At 48.5% G+C, this 21,546-nt stretch overlaps 2 protein-coding genes across 3 annotated transcripts; both read right to left on the bottom strand.

The window, feature by feature from the left end:
- Positions 1–246: 246 nt before the first annotated feature.
- Positions 247–11,693, bottom strand: NAGPA (N-acetylglucosamine-1-phosphodiester alpha-N-acetylglucosaminidase). Its single transcript, XM_032197787.1, has 12 exons — positions 11,685–11,693; positions 9,930–10,387; positions 7,298–7,437; positions 6,640–6,748; positions 6,200–6,328; positions 5,130–5,338; positions 4,054–4,101; positions 3,510–3,638; positions 2,218–2,349; positions 1,977–2,037; positions 1,230–1,475; positions 247–468 (listed from the first exon to the last, which is right to left on the bottom strand). The coding sequence occupies exons 1-11, from the start codon at positions 11,691–11,693 to the stop codon at positions 1,271–1,273; spliced, it is 1,629 nt and encodes a 542-aa protein (XP_032053678.1). The 3' UTR covers positions 247–468; positions 1,230–1,270.
- Positions 11,694–11,982: 289 nt separating this feature from the next.
- Positions 11,983–20,695, bottom strand: C15H16orf89 (chromosome 15 C16orf89 homolog). Of its 2 annotated transcripts, XR_004253949.1 has the most exons (9): positions 20,508–20,695; positions 18,684–18,833; positions 18,095–18,245; positions 17,801–17,918; positions 16,229–16,364; positions 15,697–15,801; positions 15,114–15,197; positions 12,563–13,021; positions 11,983–12,004 (listed from the first exon to the last, which is right to left on the bottom strand). XR_004253949.1 is itself a non-coding variant. In XM_032198038.1 (8 exons), the coding sequence occupies exons 1-8, from the start codon at positions 20,677–20,679 to the stop codon at positions 12,948–12,950; spliced, it is 990 nt and encodes a 329-aa protein (XP_032053929.1). In that variant the 5' UTR covers positions 20,680–20,695; the 3' UTR covers positions 12,267–12,947. The 2 variants fall into 2 exon arrangements, 1 of the variants encoding a protein (XP_032053929.1); XM_032198038.1 differs by lacking the exon at positions 11,983–12,004 and having other exon boundaries at positions 12,267–13,021.
- Positions 20,696–21,546: the final 851 nt, after the last annotated feature.

The following is a 21,546-nucleotide window of genomic DNA, read 5'->3' as shown; positions in this document are numbered from 1 at the left end:
AGAGATAAAAATAGAGTGCTTAAAAACATTCAGGCTCAGACAGGCTTTAAAAACCCAATTTGCAGCATTAAAGTAGCATGTTAAAGGCTAGTTTCCCCTCACATGGAAGCAAACTCATATTAATTCAGTGTGCAATTACGTGTTCAAATAAAAACATCCAGTTTCCAGCTGAGATGTTCAGGATCTTGGGTTGCTCGAAGTACCGATCGCAGCCCCAGCCCCTGATGGCTGCCATCCCCAGCAGTTCTGGCAGCCAGGAGCAAGGCTGCTGGAGGGACTGTACCGCTGGCTGAGGGCAGCCCGGTGGTGGGAAAGCACACGCTGAACGGGCTGGGGTAGGGTGAGCCCAGTGCACAGCTCAGGAGTGTCTTGCTCAGGCTGCTGCCTCCTCTTCTTTTCCCCAGGTGAGAGCTTGAGGCTGTGGTACCTTGCTGGCTGGGCCGTGCAGCTGAGCAGAGCACGCTGCTCCTGGGAGGTAGGAGAGAACACAGGAATGAGGCTTTTCAACCAGCATTGACTCGTCGTGTTGCTACACAATAAGAACCTATTGGAAATTCAGTGCTTGTGAAGCACCTGCTAGATTAGTCCTAGGACTAGGGGTTCAGTAAGAAAACGCTCTGGCCCTGCTGTCAGCATAGGGCAGGTAAGAAAGTCAGGTGCAAGAAAGCCACAGCCCTGTCTGTGTGTCAGCCTTTGAGCCTACCACTGGGGCCAGGAAGAAAAATGCTGTGGTTTTACCATGTGCTGCACCTGTTCTAACATTTTAAAACAACTTTTCATTTTTGGATGAAAGTCTGAACTTAGAAGGGAAATGCAGACAGTTACAGACCAAATTATCTTTAAGCCTGTCTTTATGCTAGAGGTAACATGCATTTCATTTTGTATCTTAAAAATACTGACAGACTACATCACTGTGTGAGAAAGGACCTTTCTGAAATACCCTTGGCTTCATTTCTGCTGCAGCTGTGGAATTGCCTTGTGTGTGTGGAAGCTGGTCTGCTGCTTGCACCCTGCATCCACTGATGGCAGCTAGGGACCCCAAATCCCACATGCAATCCCATCTGCTCCAGCCAGAGCAGCTGGGGAGGGGAGGGAAGCTAGGACTCAGCAGGACTGGGCAAAGAAGCAAGGGTGTTCCTCAGACAAAAGCGTCTTGGGTTTGTCAGCGGTTTTACACTCTAGGTCTAGTCAGAATGTAACAGTCAGTTCCGAAATGCAGAGTACCATACCTCTTCTTTTCTCATCTGGGACTCTAACAGAGTGTCTGAATTTATTCCTGAGTATCTTCTGTCTCACAGGCAGCAGATGTGGAGGTATGACTGGCTTCTCCATTCATCTCCATCAGGGGGTGATAGAGATAATCATCACTTTCACGTTGCCTCTCTGATCTGGCCTTGAGAAAGAAGCCTATGTTTCCCATGGTGCTAATCACAAGAAGCAGAGCCAAGACAGAGGTCAGGGAGATCCAGGTTCTTCTATCAGATGAAAGAAAAATCCACATAAGCAACATCTCCTGACCCACTCCCACGTGCTCCCTGTGTGCAAATGATTTCTCAAGGTTTGTACTCCCTTCTCTGTCATCTCAAGCTTACAGTTGTGCTCTCAGGCAGGTGAGAGCAGGCTCTGTGCAAGGCTCTGAAAGGCTGCTATGGCAGCCAGAGCTAATGGGTGGTTCTGGCTTTGCCCTCAGTTAGTGCACGACCAAAGTGCCTGCAGAGAGGCTGTAGCTTCAGTAATACTACCAAAGCCGGGCTCTGGTGGAGGATCTGTCCCTGCCCTTCTGCTGGGCACGCAGTGTGTCAGTGGGAGAGGAAAGGTGGCTGGTTGTTTGTGCGAGCTGCTGGGCACTGGGCTCAGCTCACGAACTGTCACTGATGGTGGCTTCAGCTCAGCACTTGTCTTACAACGAGGTTTTGTCACTTTGCCTCACATTACTGTGTGTGTGTGTATACTCGTGACCAGTATTACACACTTACTCTGACAGAGAGAATTTTTCTTTGCTCTTTTCCTTATTGTGGGAAGCCAAACACTGCCCAGCTGGAAAACAAAGAGGAAAGAAAGTTAGTGAGGGGTTAAAATTGCAGTGAACAAGGATAAGCTTAGCTAAGGTAATAGAAACGCAAGCCTGTTGACTAAGCAAACAGAACATGAGTTGGAAGAGCAACTTTGGCACATACTTAAAAAAATAATAATCCACTCCAGTGCACTCAGAGGTACCTTTGTTTAGCTGGTCCTGTACTTCCAAGTCGTAGGTGATGTTACAGCTGCCCGTCTCTCGGTCGCAGGGACAGGCGTGTTCACAGGCACAGAGTTGCTGGCAGTTGGGCCCATACCAGCCCATGGGGCATGCTAGGAAAAGTATCACAAAGAAGCTGGTTGTTATCAGAGCTGTGTGTGTTCAGAACCCATCCAGCCTGTCACCCTGCAGCTCTCCCTAGCCCCCAGCTCAGTTGTGCCTGTTTCAGCTGCACCAGCTGGGTGCCAGGAACCAGGGACACACTCTTAGCTGTAAGAGAGGCTCAGCCCCTGCACATAGCAGATGAGGTATTCATAGTGCTTCTGGCACCACAGCAGGCTCCAGCATTGTTGCTTTCAATGCACTTTTCTCCCTGCCACCTTTGAGCTACGGGTCTGCTGTTTGGCTCATAAGCAAAGGTGGTGGGGGGCAGTGGCCAGTTCCTAAAGGGAAGGAGGTACCTCTGTGTGAGCACAGGCAGCCAGCAGGCTCTTCAGTTGTGCTGAATAGTCAGCTTCAAAGCCCCCACACTTCCTGCAGCCTGACAAAGCTGTTCTACCTCCCCACTCTGCGTTCTCCATCAGCTTGAAAGTGCTGAACTCAAAGTTAATGACTGTTATTTTGCTTACTTCTAGGAGGAGGTTTTTGTAAAACAGGGCTCAGGCTAGCTGAGCGTTCTTAGGCTGAGAACAAAGCCTCACTGAAGTAACTGCGCACACAAGTTTACACCCACGCTGCAATTAACTTGTCCTGGCAGCAGAGCAGGCTGTTCAGGCAGGAGCCTCCAGTACTTCAGAAAAATTGCAGTTACACAACTGAGCATGTTGCCAGCTCAGTTATCACCAGCACAAGCACAGCTGGAATTCCAAGGCCAGGAGCCAGCAGGGACCTTTAGAGCCTTTCACAGTCCCTGACTTGGATCACCCAAAGCGTGACCTGTGGGCAGGGCCTGGTGCAGCACCTCCAAGGGAAGGGCAGGCGCTATTTGTGCTATACACACAAAAAAGCAATGCAGCTTTTCTGGGCAGAGACTGAACAGGGATCTACAGTTGTCTAATGATGAAGAAAATGTCTCCTCTCTGTTCCTTTTCTTTTTAGTCAACTCAGGTAGGACAGACGAGCCCTTAAGAGCTGGCAGGTTGTGCTCCAGCTGTGAAGCTGAGGCCTAATGCTGTTCAGCAGAGTTCACACTTAAATTGCCTACATGAGGTGGCTCAAATACAACACAAAAGGCCTCTCCCCAGCCCAGGCTGTTTTCCAGAGCAGCCCTTACCGTGCTCACAGCTGGTGCCGTAGTACCCAGCTGGGCAGGAGCAGGCTCCGTGCACGGGCTCACACGAGCCACCGTTCTGGCACTGGCACTTCTGGGTGCAAGCATCCCCGTAGAAACCACTTGCACAAGCTGCAGGAGACAAGCAGAGATGGCATCAGGCTTTGCACGTGTTTGTGACAGTCTCACCCCATGTTATACCCTGGAGCATTCACTGGCCCAGGATGTTGATGGCTGCTCAGAAAAAAAAGTCTGTGCCTTGCCCAAGGAGCAGCATGTCTCACCCGGGGACCATGACTCCAAGTGGCAGGAAAAGGGCAGTTTGCAAAGGGCTTCACACCAACCCCATCTGAAGAGTCTCAGGCTGCAGTTAAGCTCACACTGACAAAAAAGGAGAGCGTGCTGTAGCCTCACCCTTCACTACTCTCTCTTGGAAAGAGTATTAGGGACCTCCCCCCTACTGCAGGCAGCCAGCCCCCGAGGAAGCAGTTCAGGCTAGCCTCCTGATGACTACAAAGAATTAGAATAGAGTAGAAATCAGTGTTACCTTCACTGCAGTTGCTGCCAACCCAGCCAGCATCACACAGGCATCCAGCTGTGCAAATACAAACAGAACAGACATTAACAACAACACAGAAATACTTCGAAATTGCAGGAACTCAAAATTAGGAGCCTCTGCTTCTTGGGGTGGCCTCTTAACGTGAGATCGGGCTGCCTCTGCCAGGGAACCCACAGATGAGGTATCTTGAACTCACAAAGAGGTCAGGTACGAACCCCACCCATTACACCTGCCCCACACAGCAGTTCCCCGACACCTCCTGCTTGATTGGATTTTGAGATATGAACTCTGGGTCAGCTACTGGCAACACCTGCACCCAGTGGGCTCTGCCCAGTCATTTCACTGGTGCAAACTGGGCAGTGAGTTAAACCAGGGAAGTAGAAGAGAAATGGACTGAGCAGGTATAGAAGAGCAGAAGCTGAGGGCTGTGCGTTACAGCAGTTGCTGGTTTCAAGACCGGTTTACAGAAGAGTAGCAATTGCACTTGTAACAACTGAGATGCGGGGTAACTAAATGGGGGGGGAAGGAACAACAAAGGGAGGGGGCAGAACTCAGCTGCATTATTTGTCATGCAGTGTAACACGCTGCCCTTTCCGACATCTCATTTACAAAGAAAACCAGGAGCACAAGCCCAGGGGGCAAAAAGGGAATCTGAGACAGAGTTTGAAGTGAAGCCCTATTACAGCTCTAGCTTCCAAATCTGAGTCCCAGCTTGGCAGTGCTGCTGTTCCCTAGAGGCAGTGTGCTCTGACTGCCTCCAGCCCAGAGGGAAGGGGAAGAACAGCTCCGTGCACCACAAGGTATGGCCAGGGTGGAGGCTCGCAAAGCCAGGGCAGGGGGATTGGCACCTGCGGCACCAGAAACCTGGGCACCCAGACACGGGCAGCCTCTGCTGGGAGGGAAGCAGCTGCTGCTGCTGGCAAATGGCATCAGCCCTTCAGCCCACGATGGGAAGGGACTCTGGATGTGACAGCTGTACTACAGCGAGCATGACTGCTCTGACCAGGTGAGCGATTCAGCCCCGTCCCCCTGAGTGCCACCCCCTGAGAGCCACGGTGACTCACAGGCCGTGCAGGTGCCGTGCAGGCTGCAGTTGGAAGGGCCGCAGTCCAACGTGTCACAGGCTGGGCCTCTCCAGAAGTCCCCAGCGCAGCGGCACTCCCCTTGCACGCAGTCCCCGTGACCGTTGCAGTCCGGGGGCTCGCAGGCGGGCTCGTGGATGCACACGATGGTCGAGATGCTCCGAGGGCAACGCCACATGTTGTCAAAGGAGCTGGGGACAGAAGATGGGTCCCATAAGGTGTGCAAGCATTTTGCTGCTCCCAGCCCTACATGAAACCGGCTGGTAACAACCACAGATTTTCATCCCAATTCACACTGGCAAAGGAGAATGTCAGTAATGGAAAAATATAAAGCTAGATTTAGGTCAGCGTTTTACATCAGTATTAATTCCTAATGGACAGGAGTCATTTCAAACACAGAATTACAAAAAAGCAACATGTAAGCAAAGCCTCTTTGTAGGTAGTCCTTGCTTTCCTAACTTTTGTGTTCAATATGCCTTTATCAGAACATTATCACCTTTAAGTGAGGGACATCACTGCAGTAATAGCAAGACTTGGCTTTCAACTGCCAGACAGCAAACAGAATTTTCAATCACTTCATGTTTGCAGTCAAACAGCTAAAAACCTAAATCTAACATAAATTATTCTTTAGGTACCCTGACATGAGGCAGAGCAGGGTCTGCAGGTCAGCGTTTCTCTTCCATAGTAATAAGCTATTGACAGATCTCTGCAAATTGGGGTCAACATGCAACTGCAAATTCCTCAGTCAAGAGCTGCTTTCAGACCCAGTTCCTACATGAGGCCACTCCATCACCTCACACAGCTTTGCTGCACATCTGAAAACAGCTAAACTTTAATCCTAGATGACGAAGTGGAAAATTCAGGTAGTTACTAATTGCTTTAAACTTAAGAGTCACTCTCCCCAAAAACCTGCCACATGCCTTCACACTGTGAACTCCCAGCAATGCTAGGACTGACTCCCCAGCAGAGCAGAGGGACAGGACCAAGCTCTGCACGCTAACGGGAGCTGCGCAGTTTCCCGTGCAGCCCTGGCACATGCAGCCAGCACCTACCAGTGCTCTGACGGGTAGCTTGCGAGGGTCCCATTTAGGACTAGTGTTGCAGACCCTCCACCATCCAGGTTGATCGCATTGATGATTCCCTGCTGCTTCAGGAAGTCAGCCATTTCCCAGAGGTTGAGCCTGCAAAAGCAAACAGTTGTCACTGCTCGTTCACGCCCTCCAACCTGGCACTGCTGTGCCAGAAGCTCGGCCCCTCTCCTTGTCAGCTCTCCCATCCCACGTGTGCTGACTCGCTGCCTGAAGGTAGCACCCCGTGGCTCTGCCCTTCTAGCACCAAACCAGCAGGCAGTGCCTTCAAATGACCTCTTCAGTTCTGCAGCTCTCTGCCTTAGAACACGTCAGTGGCAACTGCAGAGTCCCTCCAGCTCTAGTGACAGAATTTAGACTGAATTTGCACCTCCCCTGAGGGCCCACCCCAGCCCTGGCCTTACCCTCTGGATTCCGTCTGTCCATCCACGTGAACCAAGACCAGCTGCCCTTGACTGTTATGTCCAACCGCAGTCCTGGCTGATATCACATTGATGAACTTCTCGAAGGTTCCTGTGCAGGAGAGGAAATAATTGATCCACCAGCTGGGTGACAGGACGGGCTGTTGAGACACATCTGCCTGCAAAACAGCTCCCAGCAAGGGGCACAGCTAAACTGAAACACAGTGAGAACACAGCCCAGGTTCCTCTTGTTTATCCGAGCCATCTAGGAATAACATGCCTAGAAGCACTCTTGTCAGGTTTCTGTCTGGCACAGGGACAAAGGAAGGGGACACAGAAGCCCGTAGTATTCATGTCCTACAGGAGGCACCTGCTTTGAGTTTCTCAGGACAAGCATTAACACCAGACGTGCTACCACTTCTCACAGTCCTTAGCAGATTCTCTTTGATAGCACTGAACAGGCAAGCACAGCCCTGCCTTGCAGACTGCGGCACTCGTACTGCAGCTGCCACACACTCGGGTGAATCAGCACAGAAAAGATGTTGCCCTCTTAAGCGAGCAGCAAATACTGCAACTAGACAACAGCTCCCAGAGCTCCCACCGCCTTCCAACAGCCTCATCAAGACAATCCATGCCCAGGCTGAAGCTTTACGGTATTTACCTGTGGTCTGAGTTTCATCACACTCAGCCTTCTGACTCTGCCCGACGTACACTTCCCCGTCTCTCAGGAGCCAAACCACTCCACTCACAAGCTGAATAAAAGGGTTTGCTTGGTCCAGAACATCTTCCTCGGACAGGTAACTAGGAAAGAGAGAGCAGGAGGAGTTACCCCCAGTCACGGCAGCGTTAGGTAAAAGCTGCTGCTGCTGCCAGAGGGCTCCGGAGGCAGGGAGAAGGGGAAGAGGTGGCTGAGTGGCTGTTGGCTGCCTCCAACACGAGCAGCCAAGCAGTGCAGAGCGTCCCTTCGGCAGCCCTCTAGTGCTACACGGCCCCTGTGGGTGACCTGACTGCCCCAGGCCGCTGTGCACAATGCGGCTCCTGCCACCAACGTGGCCAGCGGACCCGAGGCAGGATAAAAAGGGCAGAAAGCAGCTGGCAGAACATGAGAGCAGAGCCATGGGCAAGTGCTCAGGGGTCTGTGGGAGCACCCCTAACAGCTCAGGCACCGTGTGTCACCGGGATGCTTCCCAAGGGACAGGCTTCTCTCAGAAATCAGGGTGCTGAGCCACAGCTGGTTCATCAAAATCTGATGCTGGCTGGTGTTTGCAACCCACAGGACAGCTGCAAAGGCTGGAGCTGAGCAGCTGTACTCTCATTGTAAGCTCTGACAGCTTTTAATGTAAAACTAATTGCTGCACATGTTCCAGACGTGTTCTGTGGGAGCTGGACGCTTAGCTTTTGGTGTTTTAGTGTGTGATTGTAGCCGAATAAAGCATCCCATTTTGTAAAAAAGTGAAACTGAAAATACCTGAATAGAAAACAGGCAGAAAGAAATCCCTTTAAGGACAGGAAGAGAATCCAAAATGAACACAGCTGATCAAACTGCACACCACCACGAGCATAGCCAGCTGTCGGCTTGTAAAGCCTGCAGTTGCCCAACCCCAGTCTAAGTGGTGGAGGGAACGTCTCTGCGAGGCTGGGGGTTACGGCGTGCCCAGCGCTGTCCTGCTGACCACAGCACGGTGTGAGAGCTGTGGACTACTTCCCACGGCCCTGACAGTCCAAATTACTGCCAGAAGCTCCCCGAGAGCAGCACGCCTGGGCAGACGCAGGGACACCACAGGGTGCAGCTCCTGCACCAACCAGCCCCGGCACAGCGGGCACCTGGATTCGCTCTGAGCTGTGGAGGGGGAATGCAACGCTGCAGCCTCAGGCTGTGGGGACACCGGGTGCCTCTCCCTGCCCCAGCATGGACTGGTTGAGAAGCTTTGCTGCCAGGACAAAGAGCTACAGGAGGAGGGCAGCACACTGCACAGCAGCCAGGGTGATGAGAGAGAGATGGACAGACAACAACCTGCAGGAACTGAAGCCTTGATGCCACTAGGAGCACCCAGAATCTGCTCACCGGGCTGGCAAACCCTGTGCTGATGAAGGCTGGAAGACTCAGTGCTGGCACCAGGAGGGAGGGAGCTCTTCCTGCTCCCACAGCTCTGCACCAATGGAGCAGGGGCAGTGCCCTACAGCAGGAAAGGGGCTGCGAGCTCTGCGAAACCAAGCCTAAGTGGTAGCACAGCTGCTACTGGCAGCAGGAACGTGGCTTTTACAACAACAGGACCCTCTCTGAGCACTGACAGGCAGAGATGGCACCCAGCTGACCAAGTGAGGCAACAGCAGTTTTTATAGAGGCTGGCCAGCCCGGTGAGGAGAGCCTTACACCAGGAACGATGCAGCGAGAAGATGATAGCCCAGTCGAGCAAGGAAGAGATAGATCAGCTTGGCAATGGCTGCAGGCTGACATGGACAAAAGACCTTATAACAAAAAAAATTAAAAAGCCTGAAGGGGATCTAAACCATATGCACACAAAGAAGGAAGTGCCGAGAGGACTCATAGGAGAAGTTTTCACCCCTTTCCTGGGGAATCAGAACGGGTGCCTATGTGAAACTGCTAAATGCACAAAATAGGGAACTGGAGGCCAATGCAGCTGCAGGGCTAGAGCTTCGTTGGGATCACAGAGACTGTGGGATAGCGCGACTGGAATGCTGGATAGCAGCTCCTCAGGATAAGACTGAACCCAGGGAAGGCAGCAGAAGTGGGGCACAGCAACCCTTCACAGGAGAGAGCAGCAGGAACGCCCGGAGCTCTGCCTAGGCACCGAGCACAAGCTAGCAGAGACCTTAGGGTGAGACCTTACAGGTCGGGATTAGAGCACCGGCAGTGTGACAAGGGGATGTCATGGGGGGTGCCTGCCTCATCCTGCCCGGTCAGGAAATGGAGGATGAGGCCTTCTTCAGACAACTGGGAGAAGCTTCGTGTTCACAGGCCCTGGCGCTCATAAGGGGCTTTAACTACCCCGGTACCTCAGGAAGGGCAACACAGCGGCACACGGGCACTGCAGGAGATGTCAGGATTTCCACTGAACAACAAGACACGTTTTTCCTGTGAAGAGCAGCCACACACAGGATGAGGAGAGGAAGCCAATGGGGTCCGTGGGAGTTCAATGGGTTGCAGGCAGGACATCCCTAACCTCATGGAGCACAGCCCCGTAAGGATCTCCCATTCTGTGATAACCATGAGAGGCCACAGAGGCAGTGCCTGGGCAGCGCTCCCACCCCGCAGCCAGCCCCGTCCTCACCCAAACACCATGGTGCCGTCCTTGCGGATGCCGAACTGGGCGTTCTGCAGGCCGTGGGCATTCCTCACCAGCCTGCCGTCGCTCACCACGTTCCCCAGGCACTCGCCCGTCTCCATGTCGAAGTAGCCGCCGTTCTGGGCCACCAGGCACCCGCCCAGCCTCGCCGTCTCCTCCACGGGGGCTCTGCGACGAGCCCGGCAGCCGCCCTCTCCGCCGGGCTCCAGCACCGAGACGGTCCTGCGGGGGTTCCTGACGAAGGTGAAGTGCCCGTAGACCACCCGGCGGTCGTCGCCCTCCGAGGGCACGTAGGAGACGAAGGGCCTGGTGGTGGCCACGGGGAGCTGGCTGCTGCTGTCCGCGGGCCATGCCTCGTGCGTGGCGTTGCCGTGCCGCAGGGGCTGGCAGTCCCGGACCGCGCGGTGCGGGTGGCGGGGGCCGTGCCGCCCCGCCGGGTACGGCTGCAGCAGGCGGGGGCCGGGGGCAGCCCTGCAACGACAGCGCCCGGGCGTTACGGCTCGGCTCGGCTCGGCTCGGCTCGCAGCCCGGGCTCCGCCGCTTTCCGTCCCCTCCCCTCCATCCCCGCTCCTCCCGGTCCCGGAGCGCGGCGGGGCCGCCACTCACCCGTGGCCGAGCGCCGCCTGCAGCCAGCCCAGCGCCGCCAGCGCCGCCGCCGCCAGCGCCCGGCCCAGCGCCCGCCGCCGCCCGCGGTCCCCGCCCGCAGCCCCGGCCCCGGCCCCGGCCCCGGCCGCCATCTTCGGGGGGCGCCCGGCGGCAGCGCGGCCCCTGGCGGCGCGGAGGGCCCGGGGACGGCGCTGCCGCGGGAGGGGCAACGGCGAGAGGAGAGGAAACGGCCTCGGGGTGCACCGGGGTGGGGGATTAAGGGAAGATCCGTCACTGAAGGGGTGCGAGGACTTGCGGAGAAGGGGTCCCCGGTCAGTAAGCGGTACAGGAGGTGCGGTGTGTGCCGGCAGCACGGGGGCGGTCCCGACAACGTGGTGCGCTCCTGGCGTGGAAACTTGCCTTGGTTATATGCAGCAAGGAGTCACATATGCATGAAGTTTCACACTACGCCTATACATATTCATAACCTGTCCCTGCTCCGTATTAAAATTAGTCCCAAGGAGTCATTTCCATAAGCTCCTCCCATCTGCACTGCACAGTGTGTTCTGGTGGCAGTCGTCAGGGGTTGTGGGGATGAAGGTTGGTGACTCTTTCTCATCACTGCTCCTTGACCTCTTGTCTCTGCACAGACTCAGTTGCTCCTTGGCTCTTGTCCATCCGCAGGACCAGTTTCTTAAGACAGGCTCACACTCCTGTTAGGAGACTGACCTTGGTAAACGGGCCCAAGGCTTCTTGCTATAATTAATTTGAGCATCCTGGTTCCATGCTGTCTGTCACTCTACCTCTACTTGATAAGATTTCCCTAACTTCCTCTCTCAGTTCCCCCTTTTCTAAAAGTTAGTAAATCCTTTTCTAAAAGGTCAGTGATTTATTGTATTCTCCTAACTCCCTCTCTCGGTGAGATTGGAACAGGCTGCACGGGGAAGTGGTTGGGTCTCCATCCCTGCAAGTGTTCCAAAGACACAGAGGTTTGGTGCTGAGGGACACGGGCTAGCAGTAGACTTGGCAGTGTTAATGGTTGGACTTGATGGTCTTGCAGGTCTTTTCAACCTAATGCCATCCTGTGTAACGTGCTCCAGGTGATCCTGCTCGGCAGGGGGTTGGAGTAGATGGTCTTCACGTGTCTCTTCCAACCTCAGTCATTCTGCGATTCTGTGATTCTGTAAACAATTCTATGATTCTGTGATTCTATGATTCTTAACACAGCTCTAACAATGATTTTTCATCTTGCCTTGGCAAGATAAAACAGCAAATGTTTCTGTCTGTAGGCTTCTGTCCGCTCTTGGCATCTGCGTTTCCATCAGCAAAGAGGGATCAGCAAACTGAAAGTCACAGAAAATTGTTCATTACACACATGTGTTAGAACCCGGTGGGATGCAGATGTTGAAGGCATTTGGTGCTGTTGTGGCTTAACCCTGGTAGGCAGCTGAACCCCACACATCCACTCGCTTGCTCTTCCCCAGTGGGATTGCAGAGAGAATCAGAAGGGTAAAAGTGAGAGAACTCATAGTTTAAGATAAAGACAGTTTAATAGGTAAAGGGAAAGCTGTGCACGCAAGCAAAGCAAATTAAGGAAATCATTCACTGCTCCCCATCGGCAGGCAGATGTTTAGCCATTTCCAGGAAAGCAGGGTTCATCATGCGTAACATTACTTGGGAAGGCAAATCCCATAACCCCGAATGTCCCCCCCCCCCCCCCCCCCCCCCCCCCTTCCTCTTTCTTTCCCTCCAGCTTTCATTGCTGAGCACGATGCCATATGGCAGGGAACATCCCTTGGCCAGCCTGGATCAGCTCTCCTTCCTTGGCTGTGTCCCCTCCAAGCTGCTTGTGCACCCGCAGCCTCCTCGCTGGCAGGGCACCGTGGGAAGCACAAAAGTCTTGGTGTAAGCACTGCTCTGCAGCTGCTAGAGCGTGGCTATGTCATCACCACTATTTTAATCATAAATCCAAAACGTAGCACCATACTAGCTGCTATGAAGAAAATTATCTCAGCTAAAACCAGGGCAGGTACCTGGCAGGATTGGGACTTGAGACAGCAAAGTTAGAGACGTCACAGAAATATCCAGGATATTAATTCAGATTCGGTGAAGGTGAAGATCTCCTTAGAAGGTGAAAATCTTCCAGTAGAATTTGATCTACAGAAAAATGTGTGTATTTAACGGTAATCCATCCCTCTCTGGGATACTTGAAAACTTAACAAGAAAACACACACAGTGGACAACTATCCAGCGTTACCATAATTAAAAAACAGCTCCCAAGGTTTAGTATTGCAAAACAAGACTGATTTGAAGGTTAATTCTATTTCACTACAAACTGAGCACCAGTCCTGCTCAAGGACCGATCGCCTCGCTGTGCACGTGGCCTTCCTGCTGCCAGTCTGCAGTGCGCTGTTGGTGTCAGCAGCAGTAGTAGTACAGGAACCCTCCGAGCGATCCTACTGCAACAGCTGTGGAATGGGAGGAACATCCATCTGTGGAGAAAGTCGTTGAATAATGCTACATGGCTTGCATAGGTGATGATCTGCACTGATTTTAAAACCATGTACATGTGGAAGGCTACAGTAAAGTTTAGTCAGGGAGATCAAATGTCAAACTGCAAGGCAGAACTTCAGCTGGATTTTATAGCTGCTTTGCCCCATGATTTGTGTGTGACCCTGTGCTCAGTGTTTGACCTCAAATAAAATACTCTGTGTTATACTGTACCCAGCTGCTGAGATAAGAGTAATCCTATTTTTCTACTTAGCAGGAATATTGCGAGCCTTTACTTTGATAGACACTGAAGGAAGAAAAAAAAAAAAGAGAGAGAGATTAAAAAAAAAAAAAACTATATATAAAAGAAAACATTTTATTTCATGTTATGAATCTGTAGCACAGCAGTTGATATCCCTGTGTGCAAGACTTCTGGATCCTTTCCACGGATCAGAAATGTGGACAGCCAGGTAGATTAATACTGGCGTTGCCACATGAAATGAAAATATGAGGATTTTAAGATTTCTGAATTTCCCATGCACTGGGCTTACTACCATAGAAATCAGGGAGACATTTGACTCATTTTGTGTATGATAATGAACACTAGCTCTCTTAGCTCTCTGCCTACTTCAAGTGTTTTATTTTACAAATGCCTTATTAATTGTGCCTTCCAGGAGCCTTTTTTTTGTGCATCCGTGTGTGTAAGACTAGACGGATTCATGGTAAAATGATAACATTGGTGAACTGGTGACTGAGAAATTTAACCAACTTTGCTCACAAATTACAAAATGGACTTGGTGTTTTGAAGCACAGGTTTGTAGGACCCTGAGTGCAGCAATAGGTCCTAGCTGTCCTGACCAGCCTTGCCAGGGGCCTTCACCCATGGACCTAGAAGCCTCATTTACACTCAGGTGAGACAGGGAACAAGGCAAAGGATGTTGATTTTACAGGTTTTCGCTAACACAACTGTGTGTTTTATATCAACCCCAGGGGCAGGGCTGAGGCAGGGAGTACAAGGACAGGACGTCTCTAAAGATAAGGGAAGACTTCATGCACAATAATAGAACCAGCAAGAATTGGCCTGGAATGCTGAAGTCTGCAAAAGAAAGGAAGGGTCAGAAGTTTAGCAGTGAGGAAGACTTCTGGCCTTCATCAAAAGACTACCAAAGCACACTGGATGACCACCTGAGGACTCCAGCACGTATCTGAATAGGGGCGGGAACCGATGTTAATGATTCTTCTGAGACCTAATGAATATGCAAGAGACTTATGGGGAAGTGAGACGAATATGTATATATCCCATTAATATAAGCACACTGGAAATAACCCTTGGTGTGTGTGTTAGGCAGAGCGATGCCCCGCACATGCAGTGCCATAATAAAGAATATTAATAACTTAATAACTTTGGTTATTGAGTTTTCACTGCATCACTGACCTGGCCTTCAATTATTTCCTGAACTAATTTGCAGATGTACGTGTTTCCAGTTGTGGTCTATTATTACTATTATTTATTTATTTATTAGATTTCTTGGATGGACCTGCGTCTTGTTACCTTGCTTGAGGGTGATGATTACCAGGCTGTCAATAGGACCTGCTGCCACCACGCTACTCTGCTCACCCAGCTAGGGTTGCTGTGGGACTGTGTGCTGTAGGTAAGATCATTGCCTGGCCTATTGCTGCCTGCCATCCCTTAGGACACGGCTGACTCTTATTCCCTGTCTTTGTAATTCGGAGTATTTTTTCCAGGCCTGTTATAGGCTCTCATTATGGTGGCTTATTCAGTACAGGCACAAATTGCAGTTTTTGTTCTGTGTTCATGCTGTGATATTTGTCTACAAACTGCCATTTAAGAGTAGGATTGTTCCCTGACAAAATCTTGGACTACTGCAGAATAATTTTTCTTGTTAATGGAACATCTGTAACACCTTCTTTCTGCACACATTCTTAGGGAAAAAAGAAAGTCACTTGTACATTTAAAAAAAGGAAGTTAGAGTTACCTTGGGAACAACTGTGTGCTATTGAATAGTTCGTGCACAGTTATTCAGCAGCGACTGGAACAAAGCTTTTCAAAAAAATACACCTTCCTTTAAATACCTGTAAACATCTTTTCCCGTCTCTTAACTCTCCTTAGCGGCTTCTTTTGGTCTTCTGTTCCGGCAGAGTATTCAAAATCTTCACCTGAAGAGAGAAGAGTGTGGTTTGTAAGGTTTTTTTCCTTGTTATTTTGTTTATTTTTTAAAAGGAAATACAGGGAAATTGATTGCCCTTCAATGCTGAGAGCACTGTCATTCTCAGTGAAGAAGACTTCTTAACACCTCTGTTTCTGAGGTTTCTGTTTTCGTGAAGCATGAGGCACTGGCCTTACCTTACAGCTCACCAAACAGTCTTCCACTGAGGAAACGTATTACAGATCGACTAAGGTTCTGGCAAACTACATGTCCAGGCACATTCTTTGTGCTGAAGCCCATGTAGCATTTGTGAAAGATTTTGTACATGGGAAAAACACTAATAATTGTTCTTCTTCCAGTGGAGGTGGGGCGGGGAAGGGGCACCCTTTGAGCTGTCCTTAAGACCTTAGAGAACTACTGTAACAGAGCTCTTCAATTGGCCATGCACATCTTACACACTGAGGCACGGCACCACAACACCTCCCTCCTGTAGGGTCAGGCTTACTCACTGGGTTCCCCAAAGCATCCCTCCTTAGGCTTCTGCCAAGCGAGAATCTTCTCCAGCCATCTGAGTTTGTAGAAGTCAGAGAAGCCAGACATGCCACAGAGCATAACTAGGGGAAATTAAATGGCACAGAAAACCACAGCTGTTTTTGTCATTATGGCTTCACATGCTTGATCTCCAGCAAGAAACATGCCCATAAAGCTTAATTAAAATCATGCCATGTTAATCCTAAAAATCATTGTTAACAGCAGAATTAGGCAAATAAATTCCAAGTTTGGAAACAATGTCCATTAAAGTATAGTTAATGTAACTAAACTATAAACTTTATACATCTTAATTTTGGATTAAAAAATAGCTTGTAAAATTAAAGATAAATATTTGAGGCTGGAGTTTTAAATGTTGTATAACTGATTAAGGTACCAAATCTTTCTTCAGTTTTCTTAGATGACTCATTGCTACTGGAGAAAAAGCTTAGCTTTCTTTATTTCACAATAACATTTACAACAGTGTTGATTAACTGAGAAGAGATTACGTACTGTTTTCCATGAAGAGGTCTCGAGAAGAAGACTCAAATCCATTGCTTTCGATCTGCAAGTTTATTTTCATCATGCTAGCACAGAAAATATTCTTGTAATACTGGCTCCTCAGGAACAGATGATCAGAGCATCCTTTCTAGATACAGAAAAAACTTGACTATTGCACTGCATTTTGTTTTTTCCTCTCTAAATTGGATTAGGGAAGAGAGGCTCTAAGAGTTGTGAATTGCAATTGGAAATCTTAGACTGGATTCAAATATTTTGTGACAACTAAAATGTTATTTTTTTAGCAGGATGCATCTCATGGACTATAGGATCCCTACAGCATCATGTGTCCCGCTTTGAGTGAACGTCCAGCCTTGAGTGAATGGAAAAGAATATCATTATATGGTACCTACACAGCAGGTAGGGACCCTCATCGCCAATCTGTTTCAAGGCTAATAAGCTGTGAAATAGTATTTTCAAACAGCTTGTTTGGTTATCTCTCAGTAGAGTTGTCCCAATAGACATAGTGCCTGGTGGCTACGCACAAGTTAGGTACCAGTCACCAGTAGCGTGATACTTGTAACATGTTGCATGAATAAGGTATGTGTTATCCTTTGCAGCTGGAATGTCTGTTCTGCAGATCTGTGATGAGGCACATACCTGAAATATTGGTGTTAATCAGGAGGGAAAGGAGTGGCCTTACAAACAAGTTGAGAAGTTGGGGAAAACGTGACCAATAAAATCATAAATATGTTCCTAGGTGTTTTAGGTATATTGCTACAGTTCAGAGTATTTGTGAGTGGAATCAAAAAAGCACAGAGCCTTTGCTCTGTCTAAATTAGGTTTAGAAATTGTGTTCAGAGAAACCTCTCATCCCTCAATTCTCTTTCTTCATCTTCCTTGCAATGCAGCCCCTTCTGCTGCTTCTTTCTCTTTTACTCCAACCTGTTTTCAGTCAGAAAAGGTAATTTCTAAGTTCCTGGTTTGTCTCCCTCGATGGATACTAGGCAGAATCATAACTTTCTCTGTCACAACTTAAGTGCTTTCCCAGTATATTCAAATCCATTGGAATGATCAGTTGCCTCCGAGACAAAGGGCAACAAGCTAGTTCTTGCGGAGCCTTCCACCTTCCTCCATATTTGTTCCCAGGCACACCACTGCCCAAATTTCCATACACCGCCTTCATTCACTCAGTTCTCACAAGATTACAGGTTTACCTCCACCAAGAATTTCTTTACCTCTCACAAGCTCCTGTACACTTCAGGATAATTTGATTATAGTACTATAGAGAAAATATTGGCCTTCTTTGACGTACTGCCACTTCTGTCTTTCCTCTTTACTTCTAGATGAGGGCAAGTAAATAGTCTTTGAACTTTGCTTACCTTTGAAATCCAAACCACCAGATTTGCACTCAGATACTTACCTAATACAGGTATTGAGAAAGCGCCTTTAGCAAAACTTTACTGTTCCTCCTTGTTATCTCTAGCATCCCATCACACAATCTACTCTGTCGTATTGCTTTCTTTTCCATGTATAATATTGACTGTCATGGTTAATAAATCTTGTATGATAAAGCTTTTCACTTACCATATCAGCAAACATGAAGTAGAAAAGCTGATGGGACAAGGAGTAACCTGAGCAACCAAGTTTTGTCATTATGTTCCTACAGGTGCTTGTGACAACGCAGGACTTGCCATTCTCTTTCCTGTTTAAGAATAGCAATACAGATGGAGTTGGAGAGTCTGCTAAGGGAAGGCCTATTCCTGTTCTGTACAATTGCAGGGCACAGTAACTCTCATGTCCTGCTTGCCAGCAGACAATAGAAAAGTCTTATAAAACAGTGGCAGTAAGAAAGGATCCAGCGATACCGCAGAAACATACCATGTTCCTAGCAAATACGTATAGCACGTGTCACTTGTTTTCTCTGTAAAACACTTGGAACTACCAAATGAAGTATAGGCCAGCAAGGTATCCGTTTGGTTCCATGAACGGGGAAAGACCCAGAAATGTGGCCCTAAAATTGGTGCAAATTCTGAAAGCAAATCAAAGAAGAGAGCCTGTAATTAGTGGTATAGTCAAAGGAGATCTCGGGCCCTGCCTGATTTCTTCAGTCTGTCTACACCCAAAAGTACCCTTGAATACATCTGCACATTGCCTCTCTGTGGCTTTTGGAGCTGAATATCCCTATTGTGCAGACCTGCCTTTAGTGCTTTTCTCCAGACCACCCAAAAAATCAGCATCAGACTTCCAAGAATTAGTATTTGTGTTTCCATTTCGGCTCACTAGCCATTCCTTCATAAGAACTCGCAGGATGGATACCAAACTCTAAGTAAACTCTTTCTTTTCATTAACTCTGGCATCTTTGTTGTTTCATAGGTCACTGCATAAAGGCAAAACACTGCAATACGAATACCTTGAGCTTGAATGAGAACTATTTTTCTTCAATGCCATCCATACTTGTTATTTTTACCTTTGAAATATTTGGGATCATTCTGCACTAGAGAATATGTTGCTTTTTCAATCAGAGAAGACAACTTCTTCACCACACTTTCAACTCGGGCACGCTGGGCAAGTAATTCATGTTCTGAAGGCCACTTTTCTAGGGCTCCTTTCAAATAGCCTGCAGAAACAAAAATTCATTTTGTATGCTACCATAACTTCTCTGCCCACTCTTTTTTTTTTTTTTTCTTCCCTTCCTTTTTAAATAGTTTTGTAGCTTCCTCTGGTGACAGCCATTCTCCTCACAGCCAACATTTTTTAAACAAGATTTACCCTGGAACCTATTAGGTAACCCAATGTACTAGACTATATTATACCTAAGTAGTGTATCTTTTGACATGGTTAGTAGGTATCTTATTGCAGAGCATTATGCTACTGCAATTAGACGCCAAACTATTATTTGATATATGAAGAAACAAGGAAGAAAAGAAAGCTATGAAATATGTTTAGTGTGTTCTCTATAAGAGAGTATGTTAAGATGTTGCAGAGGTAGTCAGGCTCTCCTATAGCCCTCCTCTTTTTTTCTTCCTTTGAAGAATGGCTGCTAATCCAGAGATGCTCCAGCAATGTTCAAACTGTCCTGACACAGAGGGAAGAGTAGAGCCCAGAGAAAAGAAGGCTGGGGAGGGGGTGGCTCTTCCATGCATACAGTTATCTGAAGGGAGGGTGCACAGAGGACAGAACCAGGTTCCCAGTGATACACTCAAAAAGCCCCAGACATGGTCCTGGGCAACCTGCTGTAGGTGGCCCTGCTTGAGCAGGGATTTGGGAAGGTGACCTCCAGAGGTCCCTTCCAATCTCAGCTGTTCTGTGAAATGGATAGCATCCATATGGAGAAAATAAGAAAAAAAAAAAAAGACAGACTTCTCAAATGTCAAAAAAGCCCTCTGTATTGCCCAAGGGATTGCTCACACTTCTACAGGCAAAGACTGTTTAATGAGTTACAAGGTGGCAGATAATCACTGTTCTTGTTACATGTGCTTCCTGCCCTTTGTGCTTCTGTGAGTTTGGCAGACTGTTTACAGTGAGTCAGTGGTGCATTCTGCTAGCCCTTTAATTTCTATGCCTGTCTGGCTGTGGGTCTGTTTGCACTCCAAATTTACGTTTTTGATAGCATGTAACTACCTTTCCTGTCTGCTTTATGAAGAATATCTATTACAAAGATCAGATCTTGACCCCTTCTGGAGGTGACTGGAATTCACACAGAGATAAAGTAGCCACGTAGCCAGGTTATCACCTACCTCCAAATTCCTCCAGTGCACCGGAAAATGTGGATGTGGCTTAGGGACTGCTTCTGCCTTTTCTGCTGCACCCACACTTTGGGTAAGGCAGGTGTCAAAGCAGGTGGATGCTGAGAACACCAACTTCTGATCCCAAACTAGGGAATGGCCCTAAAATTTGTGTGTAGAGGCAACTCTTATCCAAATTGGTTTGGATCCCACAGGGGAATATAATGCCAAGTATTAACAAATAGTTTAAAATATTCTTCTTACAGCTTATTGCATTCCTCCCAAGCCAGAGGTAACCCAGGTGAGTCCTCTTAAAAACAAGAAGAATCAAGGTTTCCTTCTAAGGCGTACTTTTGATGAAAATAACAGCTGGATCACTACTACTGTTAGTGCATTTAAGGAGCTGAATCTTTAAAACAGGGTAAAAAATGAATTTAGAAATTAATATAGATATATCATGCTACTAGCAGTCAAATCTGTGTAATGTAAAGACTAAAGTCAAGAAAGCTGGTATCAGCTTAGTTCCTAAAAAAAAAAAAAAAAAAAGCCAGACTGTGTCACAATACCTTGCAAAACATGAAATCCCAGCACTGCATCTAAATTGATGTCCTGATACCGACTCTCCATGAAGACAGTCACTTTCTCGAGGGCAGAAATGACAGAGCTCCTCACATTAGGCTCAGTTTTCAAGAAGCTGGCCTTGAAGAGAAAAATCAGCAAGAAGAAAGTATGCAGCATATCTACTCTGCTCAAAGAGGTTGTGTAACTTCTAAATCAATACCCCTTGCTCACAGCAGGTCCTGCTGTGTGTGAGGGAATACTTTCCCTTAACAGTTTAACCACAGGTATGCCGCTGTGTTCTCACAGAAAGCTTGACTGTCATCTTCAATGCTAGCAAATGTCTTGTGCCTTTAAATGTCAGCCAACACACTTGGCAGTACAACTCAGCAGATCAAATCTAGTGTTTCCTCCTTGGCTTCGGTAAAATTGTTGTAGCTGCCATCAGAAGAGGGAGCTCTTGCTCATGTGTAGAGGTAAGGGGAGGTAAAAGACTGTCCATCTGCAATTAAAAAATACAACTTTTGAAGTGTGCACAGCGTTCTTGAAGAAAGTGCTGAGAAATCATTTATTTAAAGCACTCTAACAGCAAGGCTGTGTGAATGTGCGCTGAGTCCACTGTGGTGGTCAGACTGCTGAAGGGCACGGTGAGATACGGGCTGCCTGCCGTCACCTCTGCTCCGTGCGAGGTAGTGAGCAGCCCACCAGGGCCTTTCTTTGCCACTGCACCTGGGATAAGGGTGGAAAGAGGAGTCTGCATGTCTGGAAATGAAGGGCTTCACTGTATGTTACCGCCTGCTGTGAGCCCTAAGCAGTAAATACATTAAATGCATTTATCACATACCTAGGGTTAGTCTTTTGATGGAGATGAAGGAAACACTGTGCTAACTCTGTGGTGCTTCACAAGATATTACATATGTCAGATGAAGCAAATTATCCAAGTTCACCAGGTTTCTAAGCAAAATTTGTTTTTTAATTATTTTTTGGAAAATAATTTATTTCAGAGGGATGGTGTAAAGGGGCCATCAGAAGGCTGTGGGTGGTGTG

The sequence above is a fragment of the Aythya fuligula genome, chromosome 15 (genome assembly GCF_009819795.1).
Source record: "Aythya fuligula isolate bAytFul2 chromosome 15, bAytFul2.pri, whole genome shotgun sequence".
Lineage (NCBI taxonomy): Eukaryota > Metazoa > Chordata > Aves > Anseriformes > Anatidae > Aythya > Aythya fuligula.
Note: the sequence above shows the minus strand (reverse complement) of the source record. Positions and strands in the feature narration are given on the sequence as shown.

Coding starts and splice junctions, on each gene's coding strand:
- NAGPA (XM_032197787.1), bottom strand. Junction 6,749..7,297: donor TGATGAAACTCAGACCACAG/GTAAATACCGTA, acceptor TCTCCTGCACAG/GAACCTTCGAGAAGTTCATC. Junction 6,329..6,639: donor GGACAGACGGAATCCAGAGG/GTAAGGCCAGGG, acceptor TTGCTTTTGCAG/GCTCAACCTCTGGGAAATGG.
- C15H16orf89 (XM_032198038.1), bottom strand. CDS start 20,679: ATGCTGCATACTTTCTTCTTGCTGATTTTTCTCTTCAAGGCCAGCTTC. Junction 18,834..20,507: donor GGGATTTCATGTTTTGCAAG/GTATTGTGACAC, acceptor TTGTTTCTGCAG/GCTATTTGAAAGGAGCCCTA. Junction 17,919..18,094: donor ACGTATTTGCTAGGAACATG/GTATGTTTCTGC, acceptor ATTCTTAAACAG/GAAAGAGAATGGCAAGTCCT.